This window comes from Saccoglossus kowalevskii, chromosome 15, assembly GCF_978046115.1.
Source record: "Saccoglossus kowalevskii chromosome 15, keSacKowa6.1, whole genome shotgun sequence".
Lineage (NCBI taxonomy): Eukaryota > Metazoa > Hemichordata > Enteropneusta > Harrimaniidae > Saccoglossus > Saccoglossus kowalevskii.
In genome coordinates this window covers 5713905-5732979 of record NC_140655.1, presented here as the reverse complement: position 1 = coordinate 5732979, position 19075 = coordinate 5713905, and the positions used below count along the sequence as shown (strand labels likewise).

At 39.7% G+C, this 19075-nt stretch overlaps 1 protein-coding gene and 1 pseudogene across 1 annotated transcript in view; one reads left to right on the top strand and one right to left on the bottom strand.

Moving 5' to 3' along the window:
• The first annotated feature begins 10750 nt into the window (after positions 1–10750).
• Positions 10751–12631, top strand: LOC146733882 (uncharacterized; annotated as a pseudogene).
• A 1496-nt stretch (positions 12632–14127) lies between these two features.
• The window catches only part of LOC102806607 (uncharacterized), a 28772-nt gene continuing 23824 nt past the window's right edge, over positions 14128–19075 (bottom strand). Inside the window, exons 7-8 of the mRNA XM_085490797.1 lie at positions 15534–15632; positions 14128–14510 (exon numbers count right to left, since the gene is read on the bottom strand). Coding sequence (XP_085346923.1) covers positions 14409–14510; positions 15534–15632 — 201 coding nt within the window. The 3' untranslated portion in view covers positions 14128–14408. The remainder of the gene's footprint in view (positions 14511–15533; positions 15633–19075) is intronic.

Here is a 19075-nt window from a genome sequence, read left to right as displayed (position 1 = left end):
TTCTCATCTTCAATTTCTCCAAGATCACAGACAGGGCATATTCTATCAGAGATGGAGATGTTTTTGTATCTGCCTGATTCAATCTGTAAACGGTGGGCACTTATTCTAAGTTTAGTCATTGCAACACGATATAGTGGATTTTTAATTATTTGGAGGTATTTCTCAAAAGAAAAATCAGTTTTTATTTCTCTGTATGTTCTCAATTTGTTTTTGTGATGCACGCCCTTATCATCATCAAACATGCATTCTTTACTTTTTTTCTGGAATTGCATTTTAAGTTTTTCTGTGATGTCTTCAATAGTAGCATTGCTGTATTTAATTTGCCCATCTTTCCAGATATTACTTAAATTTAGGTTTTCCAAAATCTTTTTCACACCAGATACCCAGTTTTTAGTACCAGAATCATGCATCTTAATACCAAGCTTGTATGCTTCACATACTAATGTATTTTCAGGCATTTCCTGAACCCTCATCCAATATTTTAACAATTGTTTTGTACCCTGTATTGTAAGAGGGTACCTCCCTAATTCAATTAAACATGGCAAGTTTGAGGCTCTGCTGTTCACCTTTAATAAAAACTTGCAGAATTTGGTATGGAGTTTTTCCATGGGTGTTGACAAATTCCAAAGCTGTTTTGTGTGGGCAATAATATCACTAGACCATATTTCAGTGCAGTATAAGAGAATTGGTCTAACTACTGCGTCAAACATCTTCAAATGAATTCTGAGTGGTGTACAAGTTGCCGAAAATAATAGCTGATTCATTTTGAAGCAGGCCTTAAGAGCTTTGTTTTTTAGGTCTATCTGGGCTTTTTCTAATTTCCCTGTTGTATTTAAATTTATGCCAAGGTAGGTGTATGATGTCACTCTTTCTAGTACATCCTGGTTTATAAAAAAATTATATTTGTCTAGGCGTCTACCTGCTTTGTTAAATATGATTGTTTTAGATTTTTTAATGTTGATCTCCAACTTCCATTTGTGGCAGTATAATTGCAGGGAATTAATCGCATTCTGAAGTCCTGTATTGGTTTCTGAAAGGAGAAGCAAGTCATCTGCATAAAGTAAACATGGAAGTTGGTTATTTAATAAAGTTGGTGGGTCATTGTTTGATGCATTTATATGACTTTTAATATCATTTAAGTATATATTAAAAAGCAGCGGACTTAGACCATCGCCCTGTCTGATGCCTTTCTCAATTGGGAAAGTATTGGTCAAGCCGTTTTTAACCTTCACACATCCAGTAGAGTTTGTATAGATTGCTTTAATAATATTATAAAATTTACCAGTGACTCCATTGTTTCTGAGCTTGTGTAAAAGACCCACATGCCAGATGGAGTCAAAGGCCTTTTTGAAATCGATAAAGCATGAAAACAGGTACTTTCCATTGGTAGTATATTTTGTTAGCAACTGTTTTAACACAAAAATGTGATCGCGGGTCCCAAATTTTGGCATGAATCCTATCTGCTCTTTGATTATTAAATTTTTTTCCAAGAGATAGTTGCTTAAACGCTGTTTGAGAATGGATGTAAACAATTTGCTTAAAGTGTTGAGGAGAGTTATCCCCCTGTAATTACCAGGGTCTGTAGAGTCGCCTTTTTTGAAAATTGGGGTGATGATCCCTAGGTCCCAGGTGTTAGGGTATTGGCCACTAGCTAATATCAAATTAAAAAGTTTATCTAATGATTTTATTAGTGTGTTCCTGCCTGCCTTAATCATTTCATTTGTAATTTTATCAATACCCGGGGCTTTGCCATTTTTTAACTTGTTAATTGCATTGTGAATTTCAAGCTGTGAAATAGGATTATCCAGAATATCTATATGGAAACTGTTACCTTGATTTTTTTCATTATCCATGGTTACATTGATATTATTTTGTGATGTTTGAGAATTTAAATTCTGGAAATGTTTAAACCATTTTTGGCTCTCAATGTTTTCATTTTTTGTATCATTCTCATCACATTTTAATTCTTTTATGAGGTCCCAATAATCATTTGGGTTTGATTTACTCAAATTATCTAGTTTATTTAAAATACTGTTATTGAATTCTCTCTTTTTTCTTTTGAGAGAATGTTTGTAATTCTTTTTTAGATTGTAACATTGAGATCTTAATTCTTTATTAAATGGGTCTAAACATAATTTACTGGACAGCTTTTGAATGTCTTTTTTCATAATTGAAAGATCATTGCTGTACCATTTTGTTTTTTTCTTTTTTTTATGCTTTTTTCTTATATTTTTATGGTAATTTTTTTTTAAACTTTTACCAGCTGCCTCAAGATATATGTCAGTTAATAACATGCTTGCAGTGTTAATTGACTGCTGGGTGTTGGAAAAATTTGTATTGTTGAAATTGTTAATTAACCTGTTTATATTTTCGCCCTGTAATGCACAACTGAAACGATACCTTGATTCATTATCCCACATGTATGAAACATTGGTTTGTGCAGTTACATCATCATTTTTATCCTGAGGTTTTTGCAGTGTTCTATCGTATACTGCATTTGTTTCAAACTGACAAGAAATCTGACAGTGGTCAGACAATGACAGATTTAGCTGGTGCACATTAAATAATTTAAATTTGGAAAATAAGTCATTACTGACAATTGTGTAATCAACAATACTGCTACCCTTGCGTTGATGACAGGTAAATTTACCTGTGGTGTCCCCCATACATCTACCATTCAAAATTGTCAAATCAGAGGCTATACAAAGATCCAACAGTAAATCTCCATAGTTGTTTTTCACTGTTAGATCTTGGGAAGCTCTCCTAAGAAAATTATTTGTATCTGAGGACCGGTAGTCAGAATTGTTGTAAATAACAGTGTCTTCATCATTTTGTGAGTTTGTGTGTTTGTGTGTTTACTTCATACAGGGTATAATTTCCATGGGTGTATAAGTCATACAAAGTTTTATTTCCAAATCACCATTCACCATACAGTAATGGAAACCCAAAACTATAGTTCCTACTTATTGCTGCAGTTTAGCAGCTCTTATTGGCCGCTTAAGCTATTTTGATATTACGTTGCGGCCATAGAGCTGCAGATCGCGTCCATTGAGAACCGCACAGTTCGCCGCCCCGGAATCCCGGGGCGCACGCTATTTTTGATGTTATCGAACGATTTCAATGAAATTTAAAACGAATAAAAGTTATCCTTGCAAACACAAACATCTTAGGTATCTACTGACCGAAAATGAAGGACTATTTCTTCTTGAAAAGTATATATTTCTGTGTATAATTAGACCGAACGTAATTTAATCGATTGAACGACAGATTTCAAGATGACCTCTGTCATGTGACCTGAACACATGACAATGACGTAGCATGCGCAGTTGACATTTTAACTGAAAATTGAGAATGGCAGGTTCTGCAAGGTGTATGGAAAACGAAGACCCTGGAAAACGAAGACCTAAGACCCTGGAAAACGAAGATCCTGGCCCTGGAAAACGAAGACCCCGGAATGTTCCTATGACGCCAATGATACACGAATTCGCCCAATATCGGGCATTTACTTTCATTGTGAACTCGTTAACTAACTTCCCGTACGAATTTCATTGGGAAATATTCATAATAAATTATTTTCATACACATTTGCGGATATAATCAATGTAAAACCCAGTAGTATGCCTAATTTCATCATGGTTTGGTTTAATATATAGCGGTGTCTGAACGAACCGACCCCGTTTTGATGTTCAAAGTACTAACAACACTGTGTGGAATTTTAGAACTATCCCACATGCGGTTTAAACGCTATTTCAAATTGAAGTTTCAAAAAAGTGCTTCAAAAGTAACTGAGATAATGGCCGGTTTGCATAATCGGCACGTCGTTGTGGGAACATGCCAAATTGCGGTCACTTTCACAGTCGCTGTTACAATATTTACCAGCTCACATGATAACTATGACATTATGAAGGATAACTGACAAATTAGATAAATGTACGGATAATATGAGAATAGTCGCACTTGAAAGTGCGTTCCGAGAAGTATCATTTAGCGGCACTCTGAATGTTCCCGTTATATTTACATAATCAACGCATGAACAAACAGGGGGCGGTACTTGCATAAATTATATGTTGTGCGAAAGTGACCTCGAAGCCAGGGTACAACGCATTTACATTCTCATCCATAATATCGAAGACACTGCTCCAAATCGGAAAATTTATTGGGTTATTTATATTACAACTAGTGTTACAAAACCGCGGTAAACTGTGCACAAAATCACAACACGCGACCCCTACCACCGGAAATAGTACTGTTATGAAACTTTTGACTCTTATAAATTATTTAATTTACATATCATCTGTCAATCAGGAACCGCTAAGTGGCGTGAATATGCAAATCATCCCTCAAACATAAACAAAACGTAAGCAAAGCGCTTCATAATAATAGTTTAACTGTGTTTTAAAGTTGGTTTTAATGATTATTTTTAAATTATTTTTAACAAAATATAGATATGAAACCCATCGTACAGGAAAGCCAAAAAAAGCAAAAACGATCAAAAATGAGAAAAAAACTGCATTTTTTCCTTAAATGTCTTTGGTTGTCTGTATGAAATTGTAATCTATAAATAAAGTGCGTGATTAAACTTTGTAACTATACATGCGAATATATTCAAAGTGCAAGTACTTCTAATAAGCACCAAATACCAGTACACGTATTGGAACCGGGAAGGTGATTCTATTGTCTTCGAGGGGCTACAATTGAATTACATCCTCGTGTTGGATTATATATGTTTGTAATGAAATTAAGTATATCACGTTATTGAACGAGTTCGCAATTAAATTAAGTACATCACGCTATTATAGAGTTTGCAGTAGAATTATGCATGTCGTTATTATACGAGTACGTAAATAAATCATTACGTACTCACCATAATTAAATGAGGTCGGGATGGAATTGCAAATTCAATCATGTGTCAGTAAAGTTAACTTCGTAGTTCCATTGGACACGTTTTAATCAGTAACGTGACAATATGCATTTTTATTCTGACATAATTTATTCATGCCATTTAATGACCATGACCAATAGCGACGTAATTCCATGCGATCGGGGTGTACGTAATTTCATTTGGTAACTATTTAATAACGTCACGCAGTTTATTTAAGAACTCATTTAATAATATGACGTGATTGATTAGATTTAACAGAACCATGCACGCAACGTAACTGATCGAAAAATAATTTACATATGTTTAGTAAAATGCAATTATACATATACGTATTATTTCGCATTCAATATACGCACGTTGTGAGTTCACAACGAAAATAAGTACTTCACGTTGTAATTTCACAATTAAAAGTAGTTAGTTTAATTTATTATGAAGAATTTCGTACGGGAAGTTAGTTCACAATTAAAATAAATGCCCGATATTGGGCGAATTCGTGTATCATTTGCGTCATAGGAACATTCCAGGGTCTTCGTTTTCCATGGTCTTCATTTTCCAGAGTCTTCGTTTTCCAGGGTCTTCGTTTTCCATACGTTGTAATTTCACAATTAAAAGTAGTTAATTTAATTTATTATGAAGAATTTCGTACGGGAAGTTAGTTTACAATGAAAGTAAATGCCCGATACTGGACGAATTCGTGTATCATTGGCGTCATAGGAACATTCCAGGGTCTTCGTTTTCCATGGTCTTCGTTTTCCAGGGTCTTCGCTTCTTCGTTTTCCAGGGTCTTAGGTCTTCGGTCTTCGTTTTCCAGGGTCTTCGTTTTCCATACACTCTGTTCTTACATTCATTGTGGAGATGAGTTCCAGAAGAAAGTTAAAGGGTACCGCAGGCAATCCATTGCATCTAGACTTAAAACCTCAGAAACTGTTGACAATGCATTAGTGAATGTTCTAAAGCTGAAACCCATTACCCCGTTGGCTTGTTGTCTCCTTCCGCATAATATTGAGGAGCATTGGTGGTAAAATATACATCATACTTTTGCCATACCCTGTTGGTAATATGGCCAATGTGTGTATATTATTTAAAATACAAGTAGTACCTTCTACTTGTTGAGCTTTTAGGTCAAATTTTAAAATATCTTTCAGATTCTTGTCAAAAGACTCAACAATTTCGTCTTTTGTGAATTCCATGCTGTCTGCTCCTGTCACTTGTAACACTCTTTGGCAAGTTACAAGATTATTTTTAGATTTTTCACAATATATAAGTAAAACTGCTTGAAAAAAATATTTTTAATAATACATGTACTTTATTTGATTTTTTCAAAAAAAGATGGTGAAATGAAATTAAAATTATAACAAGCAGCCTCTCGGCTGAGATAGCTCCGCTGTTAGCAATGCACATTTCGATTAAAGAACATAAGATATCATTAGAAAATGAACAATATGCATAGTATCAATGCAATGGGACTTGCTGTTTTCAACAAGAATTTAAAAATATCATTTTTGACCATAAATGATTGTGGTTTTTAACAAGAAGTTGAAAATATCACTTTTTACCAAAAATCACAAAAATATTCACCAAAATTAGAGAATTGAAGATATCATTACAAAATGAACAAATCTGAGAGAGATCCACATCTAGTACCTATATATGTAATATCAAAGCAATTGGACTTGTGGTTTTAAACAAGAAGTCGAAAGTATCACTTTTTACCAAAAATGACAAAAATATTCACCAAAATTAGAAAATTAAAGATATCATTATGAAATGAACAAATTTGAGAATGGTCCACATGTAGTACCTATATATGTAATATCAAAGCAATTGGACTTGCTGTTTCTAACAAGAAGTTGAAAATATCACTTTTTACCAAAAATGACAAAAATATTCACCAAAATTAGAGAATTGAAGATATGATCATGAAATGAACAAATCTGAGAGAGGTCTACCCAAGGTACATATACACCAAGTATCAAAGCATTCAGACTTGTAGTTTTCAAGAAGAAGTCGAAAATGTAAAACATTGACACGGACGACGGACGACGGACACCGGACGACGGACGACGGACGACGACGGACAATCACTCATATGATAAGCTCCGCTCGACAAAGTCGACAGCGGAGCTAAAAAGCCGTCTGCCGTTGTTTCGTCACATGAAGCGCTGTCCCAGACAGGCGCCGATGACACATAATACATGTACTATAAATCTCATACGTGCACTGTTTATGTGGGAATGATAGCTACACCAAACATTGCCAAATTGTTTCTGGCCTATGCTAATGACAGACTGCACAATGTCCTGACTGACACAAGATACAATTATAAATACAAACATAAATTTGCAATTAAAACAATGTTAAACAGAATTAAACTCGAAATAAACAAATTGCATATGATAAAAAAGAACAAAACAAGATAAAAGAAACAATGCAGCACATGCATCTTCTAGACATTGTAGTCATGAGAGTGAGTGACCCCAACTGTGGTTCAACAATATTTTATGTAAACCCAGTTAAGTTACTTAACAAGGGCTTGTATAGTAAAGTATCATTGTGGCTCTTTATGTACACATATCAAATGTGTGTATGTGTGAATGTACAATAGTACTCTAGACCTGATCTACACAACCATGACTCAAATCATAATTCACATATCAAATAAATTGCAGTTTGCAGCTTTTTTTGTAGGTAAAGACTGTATAATCGTACTGCTTTGACAGATATAGGCATGTGATTAACGTTGATGACGTAATTGAACATGCCAGACGCCACACTTATAAACTAACATAAATTAAAGTCTGCATAAATAAACTGTGCATATGTATAACAGCTGTCGGTATCTTGCTACATGTACATGAATGATACTTGTCCCAGTAAGCAATGTATTTTAAAATACATTGGATGGTAGGTATAAATATATTTGTCTAATTAATAAAATAATCTAATATCTCACTGTAGTTCCACATTATAGAAGCCATAATAATGGGCATTATTATACACCTTGAATTGCTTGGCCTCGTATGGCTATGGGAAGTGTGCCCCCACATCAGGACAATAATTTCCAGTTCCTGGCCCAACACACCTGGCTTTTATCAATTTAAACAAAACGAGCCATTCAAAATTACATTGTGTGTTTGAAGTCATGCCATGGTAAAATTGTAATTACATCTATAAGGTACAGTTTCTCGCGAAAGCTTTGGCTTCGCTTCACTTCAGCATAGCCTTCGCTTCAGCATTGCATCGTTATGGCATTGTTATGGCTTCATCGTCGCATCAATGTCGCGACATTAAAAAGTTAGGCAGTTATCGCTTCGTTTCATTGTGGCCTCATTATGGCGACAATATGGCATCAGCATCGCTTCATCAAACTACTAAAAAATTTCTTGTTTTCATAGATCACGGTTACTAGTTTAGTATTACCTTGCGTAGATGTTGAACAGCCGTCAAAAGTTCAAATACTTTTTGTTTTAACTATCTATAATTATATGCATGCAATCTGACCCTTTGACCTACATTTGGCTGGGATTGAATATTTTATTTCAAACAATATTGTGACATGATGCACTGCTACAAAATATATTCTACAGAAGTACAACATGGTTGTCTAGGTTTCTTTTCCTGATTGTGTTGAGTTTACGATTTGTATAACTATTGCTGCCCCCCCCCTCCCCAAAGGAGAAGACAAGCCAAAGGACCATGAAGCTAAATAGAAGTCCCACGCATGAACTGAGTGAAAGAAAATATTTCTGTATTTGTCAATTTTTCATATATTTGGTACGACAGTATGTTCGTAAATATCTAGGAAAATCTCGTCTTACGTTAATAATTTCATTTGTTTGAAATGTCTACCGACCGTGTCCCAATACGTTGGTTTCTCCAAACGGACCCGACGTCCGTCATTCAACACAATCAGCATTTATTTATCGTAATTCATGGGGATCATGTCCCGTAATTTGTGGGCTGTGAAACCAAATAATGAAACAAGTACTATTTATTATATTTTTTTTTATATACCTCGCGAAACTACAACAGAGCATAGAGTTATCGCGGTGAAACAGTCGCCTTGAAATCGATGGAACTTCAACTATCCATTTCTCACCTTGAAGTAAACAAAAAATCAAAGAGCATCAGGGGATATATTAACCAGTCTTACCAATCGCTAGCTTTATTTTATTCGAATCCATAAAATTCACAAGTTTTTCGACATTTGTTGGCAACTTCCGCGCTAAAAATGGTTGAAAATGTGGGTGTGGTTCTCTCACAAAGTCCTGTTGATAATACAGACAAATATGGTACTGTGACCAAGGTCGTGCTCCGATCAGGTGACTCTCAGCCAATCAATGATGTTGTAACAAAGCATATTTGATGCAAATTGAAGGGTCGTCTTACCATCCAATCTCCGGTGTTGATTCACATAGTTTTTTGTTGGGAAATAAGGTAAACCAGACTGCAGGGTTGATGATTTTCAGTATCGTAGGACTTCCGTGTGAATTATGATTTTCAAATTGTCCATTGGTTGGTCACCAAATACATTTACTGCTACAACTAAATGGACACGTTTTTTTCTGAAGCCCAATAAATTATTTCTACATGTGGCTTGTTTTTATTCGAAAATATTTTTTGTGAGAATACTTTTAAAGTATGTATAGATCGAGTTCAGGTCACTGATCGTGACTTAATTTTGAAAATTGGATGTCAAATTTTACCAGACCGATGCCACCACAAACATCCAATCATAGTTGAAAATGTACGCACTTATTTTAGAACTTTGTATCAAGATGACCGGCGTCAATAGGCGGTGTACGTGTGTTTTGATGGTATTAGTAGTGGTATCGGACTCGGCTAAAACACCGTCCCGTTGAGGGACGGTGGCTAAAACAAAACGAAACACAGAAAAATACCACTGAAATGAGGAAACTGAATCTGTTCTCTTACCAGCAAATAAAATGAGCGAAAAAAAAGTAATTTTATAACAAGAACAGTTTCATTTCAAATTGTGTTGTATCTGAACAACGATTGCATCGTGTGATTTAAATTCATCACGATTTTCCTTGCAGTAAATAGTGTGATTTTGGCTTGCTAAAATCGATTTTGTAAAACGCCCTGAGCTTGGAGTCTAATCCGGATTCTGGCCGTCTTGCCTTCAGCCTATCACAGCTCGTTTATTTTGACATATCACAGCTTTGTTTACCTACCACAGCTTTGTTTTTTGCGGACCAATCAATGTCTTTTTGCACACATCCCCTAGCGTCCCTTGCTAATTGCTTTCTTTTGTGTGCCTTTGTCTTAGTCATTCATGTATTTAGCCACGCTTAGTGAGCATCGTTTTGTTTTCAATCAATTGCTTTTCTACAACTCATTATTTCATCTACTCGGCGTAATTGTTCGGCTTTCAACTACTAATATACGTTTACAATGGCACCAAGAGGTAAAGGACGTCGTCCACAGATAAAAAAACGCTTAATCGTTGACTTGTCTGCCCCTCGCGGTAACACAGTGTTAACTAGTATTAACGATTTAATCGATAAGGATGAATACTCTCTGTCATATGTAAGAGTGGACGACGCCATCACAGCCATCCAACAAGCTGGCCACGGTGCCTTACTTTGCAAAACAGACATCGTTGATGCGTTTAAGCTTCTGCCCATCCATCCGTCACTTTGGCATTTATACGGCATCAACTGGCAGGACAATTTTTATTTTTTTGTCCGCCTTGCTTTTGGGTCTCGCTCCAGTCCTAAAATTTTCGATCAACTCTCATCTGCCATTTGCTGGATCGGTCATCATAACTACGGTATCAACAAAATGCTGCACCTACTAGATGATTTCCTTACAATCGATGCACCATCCTATGACGCTGAAAGAACAATGGCATTGTTAACGCTCATTTTTGGCCGCTTAGGAATCCCATTAGCCCCACATAAGACCGTAGGTCCTACTACTACTTTGGAGTTTCTTGGTATTGAACTTGATACCATCAAGATGGAGGCCCGTCTGCCACTGGTTAAGCTCAATCGTCTTCTTGATTTGCTTGATGAATTTCTCCTACGCAGATCCTGCACCAAGCGCCAGCTATTAGGTCTGCTTGGACACCTCAATTTCGCGTGCCGTGTAGTCCCTCCGGGTCGTACTTTCATGTCACGACTTATCAAACTTTCGAAAGGCATTCAAAAACTCCACCACCACGTTGGCATTTCATCTGAAAGTAAACAGGACATTTGCATGTGGAAGGAATTTCTATCTGGGTGGAATGGCATTTCACTATTCCTCGACAGATACCTCACTCCTGCCCCAGATATGCAGTTATTTACAGACGCCAGTGGTATCGGCCATGGTGGGTATTTCCGGGGATACTGGTTCCACGAAAGATGGGCAACAAACCTTAGACTCGATCATGACAAGACTCTGTCTATCGCATTCCAGGAACTATATCCCATCGTTGTAGCCGCTTTGCTTTGGGGTCATCAATGGACTAGGAAGCGTATACTGTTCCACTGCAACAACATGGCTACTGTTCACATCGTCAATAAAGGCTGCTCTAAATCGCCATCCATTATGAAACTAATGCGACGTTTGGTGATTACTGCTGCATCCCATAGCTTCATGTTTTCTGCTGTTCATATACCTGGTAAATCTAATATAATTGCAGATGCTCTCTCTCGTTTTCAGACTACACGTTTCAGAGAAGCAGCACCATCAGCGCAAGCCATACCTTGCCAGATTCCCTCAGTCGTGATGTTCGCTTGAACCAGGCAGTGGACACATGTCAAAGGGCATCACTTGGAATACGGACAGTTGGTTCCTATGCCACAGGTGTACGCACATGGTTGCGTTTTGCAGTTTGCAGCCATGTTCAAGATCACAGGTCAGTCAACCACTTACCCGGTTATCTCCGAAAACATTTTGGTTTACTTCGTCACACATTGTGCCACATATTTGCATCTAAAATTCAGCACCATCAAGGTTTACCTTGCAGGAATTCGCAATCATTATCTACTTGGCAGTCACTCAAATCCGCTCGTTACTAGCCAAGGTTTGAATCTACTTCGCCTCCAATACGTATTGCGAGGTATTCGCCGTTTGCAAGGCTCTGCTACACGCCCAAGGCTGCCAATCACCTTTGACCTGTTAAAACGCCTGTGTTTGCTACTCCGTTCAGGCGTATATGGGCCCTACTTTGACCTATTGTTGGAAGCTGCTTTTCTGTTGGCATTTTTCGGATTCCTACAATGTAGCGAATTTACCTCGTTATCACAGTCTTTCAACCCACAAGTCGGTCTCTGCGTTAAGGACATTAAGACGCTAGGTAACTCACGCTCAGTCGATGCCCTGGTTGTGACCATTAAATCATCAAAAACTGACCAGTTCCGACGTGGATTTGAACTTAGACTCTATCCTACTGGCTCTGCCTTTTGTCCAGTTTCTTCCCTACATCGCTTCCTTTTAGTTCGCCACAAGATGGGGGCAGCACCACACAAACCACTATTCATGCTTCCTGAAAGAGTACCACTCGACCGTGCCCACTTCACCAACTCGCTTCGGTTTCTTCTCACTAGACTTGGCTTCAAAGCTCACCTCTTCGCAGGACACTCTTTTCGCATTGGAGCGGCCACTACTGCAGCGAGTGTGCATCTTCCAGACCACCTTATTCAAACAATGGGCAGATGGTCGAGCAACTGCTACCGCACATACATCAGAACACCGGAACAGTTGCTCCAGTCAGCTTTTAAGACACTTGCTTCTGTCTGATTTTTCGAATGATACCAATCACCAGCGTCAAACCTGGCATTTTGCTGCGTGCATTTAGGTTTAGCATTTCGATTTCCTTTTTTATTGTGCACAATTCATTTTGCCTATGCTTTGTTGTTTTCTTTTTCTGCATGTCTGCTCCCCCAGGCCGATGTACCAGTTTCATCCTCTGGGCCGATCAGCACCTACTTTCTCACCTGGGCCGACAGATGCCTGTCCTCCAGCTACCACCACCCCCCCCAGGCCGACATTATGTTCTCTGGGTCGGGCACTGTTCTCCTTTCTCGCTTTTCCACCTGTACCGACAGACACCTGTCCTCCAGTTCCCGCTCCCCCAGGCCGACATATCACTATGTCCTCTGGGCCGAGCCTTTCTTCCTACCTTCTTCATGGGGGTCCCTTCAGTCACCACTTTATGCCTCCCTCGGTTTGGGCTCTTGGACTCCATCCTACCCCCATTTCAGGGCTCGGTGGCCATCTCTTGGTCACCTCCCATCTATCTTGGCTTCGCAGCAGGATCTCCTTGACCCATCAAGGTCAAGACCTCGACCTACCTTGCGGGTGGGTCATGGCCTTGACCTCTGTAGTGTGACTGAAGGAGCCCCTTCCCAATTTTGAAGTTAGATTTTATATAAGTAGTTATTTTATTATATTGTGTTATTTTTATTATATTGTGTTCTGTGCTTCTGTATTTGATTAAGACTTGTATTTTACCATTGTCGTTTTTTCTATTAAATGCAAACTGCTCCTCTTACAAGCGTGTGGCGTGTTACAAAGTGTGATTTTGGCTTGCTAAAATCGATTTTGTAAAACGCCCTGAGCTTGGAGTCTAATCCGGATTCTGGCCGTCTTGCCTTCAGCCTATCACAGCTCGTTTATTTTGACCTATCACAGCTTTATTTACCTACCACAGCTTTGTTTTTTGCGGACCAATCAATGTCTTTTTGCACACATCCCCTAGCGTCCCTTGCTAATTGCTTTCTTTTGTGTGCCTTTGTCTTAGTCATTCATGTATTTAGCCACGCTTAGTGAGCATCGTTTTGTTTTCAATCAATTGCTTTTCCCCACCACCGCCCCATTTCATCCTCCCTATTCATTTTATTTTAGCTCTGCTACTTCAGCACACTACACTAGGCTCTTGGACTCCATCCTACCCCCATTTCAGGGCTCGGCGGCCATCTCTTGGTCACCTCCCATCTATCTTGGCTTCGCAGCAGGATCTCCTTGACCCATCAAGGTCAAGACCTCGACCTACCTTGCGGGTGGGTCATGGCCTTGACCTCTGTAGTGTGACTGAAGGAGCCCCTTCCCAATTTTGTAGTTAGATTTTATATAAGTAGTTATTTTATTATATTGTGTTATTTTTATTATATTGTGTTCTGTGCTTCTGTATTTGATTAAGACTTGTATTTTACCATTGTCGTTTTTTCTATTAAATGCAAACTGTTCCTCTTACAAGCGTGTGGCGTGTTACAAATTACACTCAAAGTTTTTGGTACCCAATACTCGCAACATTAAATAATTAAACAAAATATTTTTTTTAAATATCATTTTACTCTTGATATTATTTTATTCCCCTTACCGCCTTGAATTTCAAATCGATTACATATCGAACTTCTGAACATGTGTTTTTCTCTACTGCCCTTCTGTGTGCAAATAATGAGGTAATACTCATGTCACAATACTTTGAAGCTGATGCCATGTTGATGCCATGAGACTGCGAAGCTGAGGCCACGATGATGCCACAAAATAAGTGAGGCGAACACATCTTCAATTTTCAGTGACGCGAAGCTGATGCCACAATGATGCGATGCTGAGGTGACAATGAAGCCATGCGTAGACGACAATGATGCGACAAAAGCCAAAGCTTTCGTGAGAACTGTAATGTATATGATAAAACATTTATGGAGTAGATACAGCTCTTGCTGCCTTTGGCCGAACGGCCTCAGGCCACAAAAGCAATATCCAGTTCATAAAAAATATATAGTCATGGCTACATGCAAATAGTGACTCTATCATGAGTGTCCTTATCAGGCCAGAAAGTGAAATCAAATAATTTGCAGTCTATGTTTGATATTGAGGAGAGTTGGCATATACCGGTACATTTATTCTTTCAATGCATCATAATATTAAACCTGATATCCATTAAATTCTATCCGAAACGACCCAGAAATTTAGGAAGTATGAAATGAGAGCTTTAATAAAATACATGTATATAGTTTACTATAGTTCAGAACAATTCTGATATGAAACACGCGATGCATGGCACAGTCCCTGTTAGTTATCAAATTTAAGATGTATATAGTTTTGTTTATAGTAATATAGTTGGAACGTAAACATGTCAGAGCTATGGATCCAGAAGATGATGCTTGATTATGATGATTTTTTAACATTAAAATGATTGACGCCTTATATCTGATCCTCAAATGAGAACTTGTCCATAGAGAGATATTTCCCTGGAGCAGCATTAATTAAAACGAATTGGTCACCGGTCGGCCATTTTGAATACATCTATATATCTATAATATGATGTATAATGAAGATATAAAATTTGAACATAATCAGTCAAAGCATGACAGAGATATTGCTCTAGAAGCGCATTCATTAAAACAAAATGGCCACCAGTCCACCATCCATCAATAAAATCCATCGATAAGCGCCAAGTTCCGGTTCAAACTGATCTAATTACAAACAGATTTTTTCCTTTGTTTTCAGATATATTTTGAACATTGCCAAATATTTAATTTACTTCCCAAAATCATTTACAAATGGCTGTCTTCCCAATATGAAGTCTCAAAAATAAACACCTTTTTACAAGAAATCTGGAATATGAATGCGAGTGAGTTGGTATAGATCATGTATACACACTGATATACTACACCTGCATTGATAGCACACTCACTTTATCAACAGCATTCACATTAGCACCTTTATGTAGTAACTTCTCCACTATAGGTGTGTATCCATAACTGGCAGCAAGATGTAGTGAAGTGGACTGGTCCTGGAAATGAAATGAAAACATTAATTCATTATCTTAGTGATTTGCATTGTAATCAGCTTGCACAAGGAACTATTGGTAATATTGCCAAATACAGTGTTGTGACCTAGGTCATGTCCTAATCAGCTGACTTTCAGCCAATCATGGATAGTGTAACAATGCAATTGATGCACACCATCTATCAGGATACTTATGAAACATATCAGGATATTTATGAAACATATTTTTTGTAATTGGAAGGAATGTTTATTACCAGACATCAATAGAATTTTTATTTTTACATGTGACATGCTTTGTCTGTGAATAACTATTAGATGATTTGAAATGGCCATCACATATAAAACATCTACATATAAAATATTGAAGCAATCAGGCTTGCTGTTTTATCAAGAAGTCGTCGAATACAGATTTACCAAAAATCACAAAAATATTTATCAAAATTTGAAGATATCCCAAACTAAATGAATCTGGTAGTTGTCTACCTAAGGTACACATATACCAAGTATAAAAGTATGTGGACTTTTATCTAATCTTGTGGAAGTTTTAATCTATTCTTAACTTTTTAATTACCACGAAATACTGGATCCATTGAAAACTTTTGAAGCAATGTAGTGCAGTTTTTAAATTCATTTCTAGTTGACGTCGGCGAGGATTCTCTGAACCCGCCTATTCACATAGTTCATACCCATCATAGACTCCGGTCAGTCAAAATGACTATTTTGAACTGTAGGCATTAATCAGTGATTCTGCCGGTGACGGAGAGATAGAATCTAGGTCAGGGGAAGCCCCATGACCTCAAAATTCTTTTACCCCTACGTCACGAACACACGTGACCGGGGCCACATGGCAGCGCCATAGGTAGCCGTCAATCACTCTGGTTCCTTTCTCTCCACCTCGAGGACTGAGACTAATGTGACAGAAAGAGTGGGGAGGTTAGGGGACCCGGAGTCTATGGTGGGTATGAACTATGTGAATAGGCGGGTTCGGAGAACCCTCGCCTAAATTCACTACGTTCAATTACCAACCATAGACTCCGGTCAGTCAAAATGATTATTTTGAACTGTAGGCAGAGTCAGACACCGATAGGTGGCGGGTTTTTCCGAGCAAACAGAAAAAATGAAGAAAGTCTTTTCCCAGTCCGGGATGAAAACAAACTCAACACCCTAGTTAAGACCCCACCTTGCCTGTGCTGTCCCCGGAGCAAGAAGCCAAAATGCTGCAACGGTGACAGGGTTCGGTGTGCCTGAGAAAGCTAGACCCCAACCCAATTCTGGGGGTAGTAAGCTTTCGAAGTAAAGACCGAAACAGTTCTGCATGAGGGCATAGGCCGTAAAGCAATACGTGGGAGCTTCCAGGGGAGTGCTGATGGTAGAGAAATCTGTCCGCATAAAATGCCGGACTGACTTATTGCCTATGCACAGGGACTCTAGCGGTCGTTCGGGCTGGGTCAGCAAACCAGGACTGACCCGCTACGACGGGACCCAACCTAGAGAGACCCTTTTCAATGGATTCGGTGTCTCTTAGGTGGTAGTTGATAAAGACGTTCTGCATTCTCCAGAAGCCTGCCCTCCATGTGTGCTCGAGGGGGGTGACGCTAGCACTAGCGAGTTAGCAATCGCACAGACCTCATGTGCTCATACTTGGTGTCTCTGCAAGCTCTGTGTCGAGGAAGTTAAAGTATTATAGACCTCTAATACAGTCGCAGTAAACCACCTGGTTATGGAAGTTGGGGAGGCCAGCCTATCCGGCCTGCCTGGTCTATAACACAAAGATATGTGCCTGGCACCCCGTTCCAAATCCTTAGTACGGTTTGGTGGCAACTCCGTGCTCGAACAGGGTAGAGAAGCAATTCCTCCTGACCCTCCGGGCAGACAAAATTTGACAACCGGGAGATGACGATCGGGTGAGGATCGTGTCCTGGGATTTGGTTCTAGGCGAGATTCGTGTCTTTAGCACAACCTGATTGTCCATAACGGCGGTACATCATCCAAGAAGGACAATGCCCTCAGCTCTGACCGGCGCCTACCTGAGGCGAGGGCCAGTAGGAAGACTAATTTCCAAGTCAAAAATTTGAGTGGTGCTGATTGGAGAGGCTCAAAGGGCGGTCTGCTTAGAGCAGACAACACAGCCGACGAGTCCCAGTTGGGCAGCTCCCTTGTATGGGGTCTTGGCGTCCGGAAAGCAGTAAATAGTCTCCTAATAATAGGACAATCGGCCAGTCTTGTTCCCGTACGTTTTGAGTGGTGGGGGACAAGACCGACCTGTAGCCAACAATTGCTGCGTAGGACAAACCCACTTCGTCAAACAGGTGGACGAAGGAGCCTGCTACCTGGCCAATAGAGAGATGGTATGGATCAATCTCCCTTCCGCTACACTAATCAGTGTATGCTTGCAGCCTAGAAATGTAGGCCACGTTGGTGAAATCCCTGTTCGCCCTGGCCATGACATTGGCAACCCGCTCAGATAAGGCTTTTGTATGTGCGAGTCTACTGAAAGCCTCTTTGGGTGTAAGTGATACCTGCTGGGCTCGTTGGTAGTGCGCCGTCTGGTTGGGACAGCAGGTCCGGTAAGTCCAGAAGCACTGCTGGTGTTTCGACTAGCATTTCCAACAGAAGTGGAAACTAGGCCTTGCTTGGCCAATTGGGGCAATCCATGATAATATGCGGGTGTGCACCTGTCAAAGTTATCTCCGGTGCCCGGTGACCCGGAAGGGAGGAAAGGCGTACACAACTAAGTGGGTCCATGGGGTTAGCAAAGTGACCCTGGCCCAGGCTTGGCGTTCCGGGGTCCAACCTTGGACCGTCCCACAGCCGAAACAGCCTGGTGGCTACCCACTGGGGTATCAGCCACTTCGTGTTCCGGAGCCGTCCTGAAAGGGAGTCACCAGACTGTTCCTTACCCCTGGTAGGTGGTGTGCGGTTAGCTCCACACTGTATTCCAGGCACCAAAGGAGGATTTGCTCCACCAGGATCGAGTGACAACGATGGGGAAGGCGTCCTTCCCTCCTTCTTGAAGGAGACCACTGCTGCGTTGACTGTGCGGAGCAGGACTCTGTGGTCTCGAACTACGGGTAGAAAGCGTGGTAATGCTAAGTACACTGCTCTCAGTTCGAGCTGGTTGATATGGTAGTCCTGAAACTAATGCGGGGCCATATCCTTGGGCTTGTTGGTCCAATAGATGCACTCCCCAACCCTGGGGGAGGCATCTGTTACCAGAGTCATACCTGCGGCGAGCGGGTTCAAGGGACACCCCTGTCCGAGGTTGGCCAGTGACGACCACCAGGGCAGGGCTTCCTTCACTTGGTCTGAGAACCAAACCCGCCTATCTAGTTCCCATAGGAGAGCTCGGCATTATAACAAGCATTATACCGGGCGGCTGTGTAGTGCGGCCTGGGGAACGACCCTTTGAACCGAGGTCATCATTCCGATGATCTGTAATAGTTCTCG